General features: G+C 35.6%; 1 protein-coding gene across 2 annotated transcripts in view; it reads left to right on the top strand.

Moving 5' to 3' along the window:
• MYO16 (myosin XVI) overlaps positions 1-9,371 on the top strand; it is a 655,611-nt gene that overhangs the window by 483,519 nt on the left and 162,721 nt on the right. For both annotated transcript variants that reach the window (XM_011966244.1, XM_011966243.1), the window contains exons 24-25: positions 987-1,062; positions 6,666-6,841. In XM_011966244.1, coding sequence (XP_011821634.1) covers positions 987-1,062; positions 6,666-6,841 — 252 coding nt within the window. The remainder of the gene's footprint in view (positions 1-986; positions 1,063-6,665; positions 6,842-9,371) is intronic.

Below are 9,371 nucleotides of genomic sequence, written 5' to 3'. Positions count from 1 at the left end.
TGCTCACCCTCCCCTCATGGTGGGTGCTCACTCTCCCCTCATGGTGGGTGCTCACCCTCCCCTCATGGTGGGTGCTCACTCTCCCCTCATGGTGGTGCTCACTCTCCCCTCATGGCGGGTGCTCACTCTCCCCTCGCAGCGATGCTCATTCCCCTTCTTGGTTGTTGCTCACTCTTGCTCAGGAGTAATGAGGCTTCATTGGTTTTGTGTCTTCTCTTATCCACTCCCGGTTCACACAGGGCAGACAATAGACTGTGGCACACTGACCCTGGTGCTATGCCCCAAGGTATATTTTCAAAGGTAAGCCTTTTAAAGAATGTATGGCTGATCAGCTTTCCATGACCACTGAGATTTCACACTTAGTTGACTAAGAGAGCCAACAAACTATTTCAGTCTTCACAGATCAAGTTTCTCAGCCTCTACTAGTATGCTGATAAAATTATATCATAACATCCTTCAAATTGATTCATAAGTCACCTATGGTGAAGAAAATTGTGCTTTAGAAATCCAGAATTAACTATTTCCTATGTGTCCTTAATTGTAAAGACTTCAGAGTACTAATTCTTTAAGTATTCAAGCAGAACTTTTAAAATTAGGAGACTATTAAATTTCTCAAACTGAAATCACACTTCATTCCCAAAGTTTCCCAAGTATGTTTACTGCATTTAGTGAGTTTTCTGAGCAAGTTAGAGTCCTTAAGAATAAAGGAGACTACGTGAATGTGAACTATCACTATTTGCTCTTAACTTGGCGATCAAAGGAGACCTTCACAAAATAGAACAGAAGAGGGTTCCCTTGTTTAATGTACAGAATGAGAACAGGCAGATTATAGCTTTGAACTTGCATGTAATGTGAACTCTAAGACCTGAAGACACTTCTTTCATGAATAATTTAAAACTTCACCTGGGTCAAGTTATCCTTTAAAGGAATTTATTTTCACAGTCATGTTTAATCATTAGTAATTTTGCTGCTTTCTTTTATTCTAGGTAATGTATGATGTTGTTGGGGCAATTGAAAAAAATAAAGACTCCCTTTCACAGAATCTTCTGTTTGTAATGAAAAGTAAGTTGATTTTTTTTTCCTGCCCTACCCTGGTTAAAATGCCATACATCCATTATTCCTTTATCTCTGAATATTTTCCTATAAAATATGTACCAGCTAAAGCATAATTGAAATACCTTTTGCATTCTAATGCCTAGAATAATAAGAAATGGGTCTTGCTGCACTATATGTTTGCTAGAATGTAATTTGGAGTCCAGTGGAAACCATAATTTAACTAAGCTTTTAGCAGATAGAAATGTAAAATACCTTTACTACTGTAGTGGGTTGAATATAGAAAAGCTTTTCTGTGAAGACTAATGAAGATGAGTGTGACTTCCAACTTTATTTAGGCCACAATAGGGTGAATTTCATTACTTAAGATGACTCTGGAGCACAACTAAGGGTAGTATTTTATTCCTATGTACTTTCAGTTATAAAATATTAATGCTCACTATGTAGGAGGAGTAGAAATGGAAGGAGTATATATATGTATACACATGTAAGTTTAAATTTATGGGACTCTTCTACTTAGTGAGCATTAATACTTTATATGCATATATCTACTATAATTCTACACTATATACAAGACCATATACAAAATGTATATGTGTGATAATTAAATGTATATTCATACATATATACATAATTCTGTCTCTAGTAATTATTTTCTTAGCAGTTCTGCAGTGATTCACATTTTTCTAATAACCTTTTTTGTGAATTAAAACATTGCATCTTGTATGCATTAAGTTGCTGTAAATGAAATAGTCATTCATCTTTAAAAGAAGCGCAGAATAGCTTTTCATGAAAAAATTGAATGCTCTAGCACTGAAAATAAGAAATCCATATCACTTCTGGTTTGAGAAACATATTTGCCTCAAATTACAGCAACACAGTTGTAATACATTGTTTTTCACTGAAGATTGTTCTGCTTGCCTCTAGAACTTAACGTTTATTGTGAGCTCTCTTAGCTAAAACTAACGGAAAAAAAAAACAAGGAATAACATTTTGAAGATGGAAAGAATTGGTCTTTTTTATTATCATTAGAAAATTTTCCTTTTAATGTGTGACTATTTGCACTTTTATTTATAATGCACTTCCCTATCTTTTAGGAAGATCTAATATATAGCATGTATTTAAAAGTTTACACAATGCTTTTCTTACTTTTGTATTTCATGGTGATAGGATATGTGTGTGTGTGTACGTGTGTGTGTGTGTGTGTGTGTGTGTGTGTATTTAGAATGAAAATATGATGGCTAGTGATATTGCAATTCTGCTTATCTTAATAGAGTGCCCATATTTTAAAATCATTCTTTTATGTAAATTTGTACACAAAAAGTTCCAAGAAAAATACAATTGAGTCTTTTTTTTATTCTTTAGGAGGTAGGTGCTTCTGAGTAAAAGGACAGAATTTACAATGTGCCCTTTTGTATTTTGTATTTATACAGGAGGTGTCAGATTTTTTCTTTTTTTGTAAAGGGCTAGAGAATAAATATTTTAGACCTTGTGCACCATAAGATCCTTGTTGCAATTACTTACCTCTGCTGTTATAATGTGAAAAACAGCTGTAGATAATACAAATGGATGTGACTATGTTCTGATAAAATTTTATTTACAAAAACAGGCAGTGGGTCATGTTTGGCTCAGGTGCCATGACTGCTCACTCACTCTATCATAAAAGCAAAATATTTGTGGTTGCCATCATGTTTTATGAATCTGTAAAATACTTTGATGCTTGTGCATCATTATTAAAGCAAATGTAATTCATAAATAATAATTTTTATATGCAGTTACTTTGCTTATAGTATCTAATTCAATTTTCATAGCATCAGAAAGCTCCCAGTTGAGGAAGATGGTGAAGTCTGTTGTAGAATCTACACAAGCAGAGCTGTGTCTCTGAGACCGCTAACCGGGTGTAGTCAGGGAGCTTAGAGACAGCTCATAGAGACACGCAGCAAATACACTCATCTGTGCCTAAGATTAGAAGTAAAGTCTAGTTCACTCAAAAGGAGGCAAATAACAACAACAAGAAAGCCAAAATGCAGACTTTTAATTCTGCTCACAGGAATAGGAAATTTTAGGATTTAGGAAAATTTAGGATTTACTGTCAATTATGTTAATAATTATTGAGTCTTTTTTTTTTTCTGTGTGTCTCTGTACACTTGCTTATAAGTTAGCTTATCCCACTTTACTGGTAGAAAGACCCTGGACAATGATTGTAGATTCCAGTAAGGGACACTTCCGCTCTGAGTATGTATGTAGAGTGACATGAAGAAAATGGTTTGTGGTCAGTGACTCCTTGTAATCCCAATGAGGTAAATATGCCTCTTCACCAGGAGTTCCTTTGCTAGGTTTTAAGAGGCAAATGGATAGTAGAGTTCTCTTTTAAGTCCTGGAGGGAACTTGCTGTCTCATGCCATGTGTTCAGCTGTGGTCAGGGCTCTCCCGTTAGGGTCCCAAAGTATCATGGCATCTCCCTGTGTCCATAGGATGGCATGAGTCTTGCTCTACCTGCAGCCTGACCACATGATTCAGGGAAAATACAAAACTGGGTCAGTTACATATTTTGGACCATGTTTATGTCTCATGTCTTCAGTTTTTTAAATTTTTTATATTTTTCTTTTAAAAATTTTTTTGCGGCCGGGCGCGGTGGCTCAAGCCTGTAATCCCAGCACTTTGGGAGGCCGAGACGGGTGGATCACAAGGTCAGGAGATCGAGACCATCCTGGCTAACACGGTGAAACCCCGTCTCTACTAAAAAATACAAAAAACTAGCCGGGCGAGGTGGCGGGCGCCTGTAGTCCCAGCTACTCTGGACGCTGAGGCAGGAGAATGGCGTGAACCCGGGAGGCGGAGCTTGCAGTGAGCTGAGATGCAGCCACTGCACTCCAGCCTGGGTGACAGAGCGAGACTCCATCTCAAACCAAAAAAAAAAAAAAATTTTTTTGCACTACCTACCTTCTCAGTAACGTTTTCAGTTTTATTAGAGGCATTTTCTCAATTATAAGAATAAAATGTTGCATTACTTATCTGTGGGTTCACTTATACATAGACTTGTTATAAATATAAATAATAATTGTTTAATTATGTATTTAAATTGGCTATACTATTATGTATTTATCATTTAACTTTTTATTTTGAAGTGGTTTTAAACTTAAAGTGACAGAATTATTGTAAAGTACTCCCAGGTATCCTCTTCCCAGATTCATTTTTTTCATTTCCTTTGTTTTACTGTCTTGCTATCTTTCTTTCTATCTCCTTCCATCTTTTGTTCTCCTCTTTCCTTCCTGTGTCCCGTGTGTGTGTGATGTGTATGTGTGTGTGTGTGTTTTTGAAAGTAAGTTGCTTGCCTCTTCTTGTCTAAATACTTTGGTGCCCACCCTAAGAGAAGGGACATTATCTTAGATAACTTCAGTAAGTTATCAGAATATTCAACAGTCATGTACTACTCATATCTAATCCAGAGTTCATATAAAGTTTTACCAATGGTCCCACTAATATTAGTCTTTTATGGTCATTTTCTCCTAATTCAGGATCATTGATTGCATTTAATTATCATTTTTCCTTTAAATCTGAGACAGTTCTTTAGCTTTTCTCTCTCTTTCATGACATTTTCTTTAATGCCAGTTAATTCATAGAAATCACTGTGTTTGAGTTTATATTAGAAGTAGGTTATGAATTTTTGACCAGGAGTCCCAAGAGGTAGTGGAGTATCCTTCTTGGCACATTACATTTGGCGGCAGTCACGGTTTGAAACAGGTTCACCGTGAGCACTGTGTAAGGTGGTGCTCTTCAGCTTCTTCTAACATAAAGCTTGCTGTTTTCCCTTTGTTATTAATGAGTAATTTGTGAGAAAGTACTTTGAGACTATGTAAATACTCTGTTCCTCATCAAACTTTTACCCATTAGTTTTATATACATTTATGATTCTTGCCTAAATCGTTTCTCACGATTGCAAAATTTTGAATTTCTTACCCCATCTTTCCATAAACAGTGGCATTCTACTATAATAATTCCCACTTCTTTATCTATTAATTGACTTATTAGTGTACACTCATGGATTCTTATGTTGTTCAATGAATAATGATTCATTACTATCATTATATTGATGCTAAAATTGTTTAAGATTTGAGCAGTAAGAACCCCTTCAGGTTAGCCCCTATTTCTTTTTGACATATTCTCTTGACTTTTTTTTTTTTTTTTTTTTAAACACTGCCTTACATTCTGGCCTTCCAGAAATGTTCCAGAATCATTCATCTTGCCTCAAATCTAGAATCAGACATTTGTTCAGGAAGCCTTGATATATCTTAGAAAAGAATGGTATTCAGAAACTCCAAGATCTGGGGGCTGGGTGAGCTCATTGCTACTGGGGTATGATTGCTTTTAGGACCTTTCGGAATTTGAACATTTAAGATGTAAGTATAGATAACATATAGGTATATAGATCTGTAACTGTGTATTAAGAATCATGGATTTTTCTTGCTCTCTCTAATTTTATCCCAACATCACAGGGCCTCTTTTGCATTACATAATTGTATCTCCTTTTCCTGACAGTTCTTCCTGCTTCCCTGTTCGTTTATTACCTAATGTAGGGATTTTTTTAATGGAAAGCATTACAGATATATATTATGTCACCCGTATTTTGCACCTGGGCAGGCAAAATGATTTGAGTGTGGAAAAAGGTAGAAACTAAACTGCTTTGCCATGAAACGTTGCCAACTGTCTGATTGGCGAAGCATGATCCTAGTGATTTATGTTCATTATTTCACATTTTAATTTTGCAATGATTCTCAAAGTAGGTACTGTCGTCATTATTTTATAGGAAAGGACACTTAGGCTTAAAAACTGCCTACATGCAGTTATAAGTAACACAAGAAACATTCCTTTTGATCCTTAACCACCACATACATTGTTTTCCCTATGATTTTAAAATTTGTAACCCCAAATCCACTCATCTGAGCTCCAGTTTCTCCCTGAGGTGTCAAGAAAAGAATATGGACTCAGAATTATTTGATTTTTGTAACTTAAACATGAAAATATATCATTTTGCTTTTACCTTTTCATCTTAACTGCGTTTTTTTTTTATTGTTTTTTGTTGTTGTTTTGTTTTGTTTTTTAAATAAAAGGACCCTTCTTTTCCCTTCTTTCACCTAGCAACTGCCACACCAAGTAAGGCAGGTCCTCTCACAGGTACTTACAGACGGCTCTGATACAGGTGAGTTAGGTCCTGGGGAAACATTTTCCTGAATAATTTTTTTCCTGGAATGGGGTGTTTCTAACAGAGTCCATAAGTCTTCATGATTTGACAAGTGCACAAAAGCCCTTTAGGTCTGAGCAGGTAAGATTTGGTTCTGAAAACTAGGATAGAAGCGTCACTCAGAGAGCAAGGCCCAGTTGGGATCAGGATTCCTGGTCAAGGGTAGTGAATGTCAGAATTGGTCAATGATGTTAAATAGTGGAGGAAATAAAATAAGGATACAGGAAAAGGTAGACTCCTCAATCTGCTGAAGCAACGACATCTTGCACCTAGAATGTATCAGTGGCTAAAGCTCTTGTATGAGGAGTAAGTTCAATGCTTAAGTAATAATTTTAGTGCCACTTACGATATTCATTTATTTATTTCCTAGCTAGTGAAAATGTCGTGATCAATCATTTGTTCCAGTCGAAATTGTCACAGACAGGATCCCTCGTATCTGCCTATCCTTCCTTTAAATTCCGAGGACATAAGTCTGCCCTGCTCAGTAAGAAAATGACAGCTTCTTCAATTATTGGAGAAAACAAGAATTATCTAGAACTTAGTAAGGTAGGAGTTTTTGTGATTATTGTTGGGTTATTTTTAATTTTGATAAGTATATTTGCTTCTTTTTTTTAAAAAAAGCACAATTTTGAATACCAAAGAAATAGATATTTTAATAGAAAATATTAAGGAAAAGAATGTCTATCTGATGTGTAACCATCAGAATGAAGGAAGAGTAGAGGAAGGTGCAGCAGGGTGACAATTTTAATAGTAAGTATAGTCTGAGTCATTTTATTGGTTGTCTGTGCAACATCCCAGTTATGTTTCATCTCTGACTGCCTTTTTGTTGAATAGAAGGTAACTTCAGATACTGTAGGCTTAGAGGGAGCAAACTTAGCTATCTTGTTCTGTTGATATTAATCACTTCAGATAATTGAGGTCTCTAAATGATAAATTGTTGTTTCTCTTATAGACATAGGGTATTGTTCAGGTGCTAGGATGTTTTTACTGCTTATTTGTAGAGTTTTAATTTTATTGTATTATACTAATTTGTAATGTGTATTTGTCTCACAAAAGTTTGGTTGTATATACAACCTCAAGATTCTATGTGGCAAAAGAGAACTAAAAACTCAGTGAAGAGTTGTTTCAAACCGATAGGAAACATGTATGGAGTGTTTTAGGTTTCTTAAGAATCCAGTGCCAGATGGTATTCCAGCGTGTTTTGCTTATGTCTACCAAAACTATAAAAGATGAGGAATATATTTGGGAAGGTGTTCAGGACAATCAGTTTTAGAAATGCAATTGTTGCAGCTTCTGGAATACATTTTAGCTTACCAATTAAAATAAAAGCATAATTCAATTCACTTCTATTTTAGAAGAGTCACCAAAATGTGTGTTAATATGAGTGTGAGTGAGTGTGTGAGTGTGTCTCCAGCCAGTGGATTCTAGAATGAAAAATCCTTTGATGTAGTTGTTTAGAACTAAATGGTCGTGAGAATTAGTCTCTGCCACATAGGAAATGGCGTTTTGTACGTTTAAAAAAACACATACACAAGGTTATCCTTATGAGAAAGATCTCTATGCCTGGAGGTCTTCCTGAACCTTCTGGCCCTTCTTTTCTCAATCATCCTAAAAGTCAAGAGCAAAAACTACCACACACATCTAACCTCAATTATTAAACATTACGAGGCCTAGAGGCCATTAGTCTTTTCCCTGCAGGACCAGAAGGGGGGTAATTCACAGTAGTTCCTCCACCCAGAAAGGGAACTGGAGTGTTCCATTTCAAGGGACAGAGAGCTATTTATTATGATTATTCCTTAAATGTTCTATTTCTCACTTCCCTTATTTCTTCCCTTCAGACTCCCTTCATCCATGCACAGCCACCCCTGTGGTCAGGAAAATAGGATTTTCCCTACTCTGTAACTGAGTATGACACATTGTATTGTGTTTGTAGAGAACAGGTTGATCTTGGCCCAGTCACTTCATTTTACATTCCCTCGTCAGTACCAATGAATCACTTCAGATTGATGGTAGATCTTAACAGAAGAAAATGAGCTATTGTCATAATAGCAAAGGCACTAAATCCACAAGAAAGTTATCTCAGATTTCTTCTTGTATCAAGACCTTTTTTAAGAAAAATGATTTTAGATCAATAAGTCTATTAGTCTAATATATAATTTTGTGAAATATAATAGTAGGTTAGTGGCTGAGGTTCCTTTTAACCCTGGGTGGAATTTAATTAATTACATCTGCCCTTTATTTCTGCCCTTTATTTCGTTTTGGGCTCATTTTCACTGATTTTATGTCTCTGTCATCATGTAATCTTCGCTACATAGGATTTTTTTTTCTCTTCAGGGCTGTACATATTTACTTATTTGAAAAAAATAGAGTCTATTAGCATTTTTTACAGATAGATAATTTAGTAACCTTTTTTAGTAGTTATAAAACGAGGAAGAGGAGGAAAGGGAAGAAAAACATGGTAAGAAAGCATCAGACCATTCATTCGTTCAATTCCTGAGTGTACTTAAATTCAAGGGAACAGACCAATGATAATTGAAACACAAAATTTTTGTAACATAAAATAGCATCATTTTGCCCCAGAGTAAACTAAATTTCATGATAAATATGAACAGTTAGTAGCATAACCAGGATATGGTAGTGAGTTTATTGTACCACCAAGCAATCAGGATCAAATCAGGATCTATGTTTATTGTCACACTAAAATGGGTGCAGGATGTTGATAGATCTGATTTATACAACAGCCCTATACGTGAAAGGTTGGCAGTAACAGTTGTGATTTTACAAGTAGTTGCCCATTTCCTCAACTTATACACCATTACGAAAATCACTTGGCACTGGTTTTTATAAACTGTTTTAAATCCACATTTGCCTGTAAGTGAATGTACATGGATGTGAGACTTAATTTTTTGCTCTTCTGAACTGAAATTTAGTAAAATAAATTTGCTCACTTTTTCTTATTCTTCATTCTTTCTTCTTTCCTTCCTTTCTTCCTCTGTCTTTTCTTCTTCCTTCCTTCTTTCTCTCTGTTTTTTCCTTTCTCACTTTCCTTCCTTCCCTTCCCTCCCCTCCCTCCCTC

The sequence above is a fragment of the Mandrillus leucophaeus genome, unplaced genomic scaffold, assembly GCF_000951045.1.
Source record: "Mandrillus leucophaeus isolate KB7577 unplaced genomic scaffold, Mleu.le_1.0 Scaffold750, whole genome shotgun sequence".
Classification (NCBI taxonomy): Eukaryota; Metazoa; Chordata; class Mammalia; order Primates; family Cercopithecidae; genus Mandrillus; species Mandrillus leucophaeus.
Note: the sequence above shows the minus strand (reverse complement) of the source record. Positions and strands in the feature narration are given on the sequence as shown.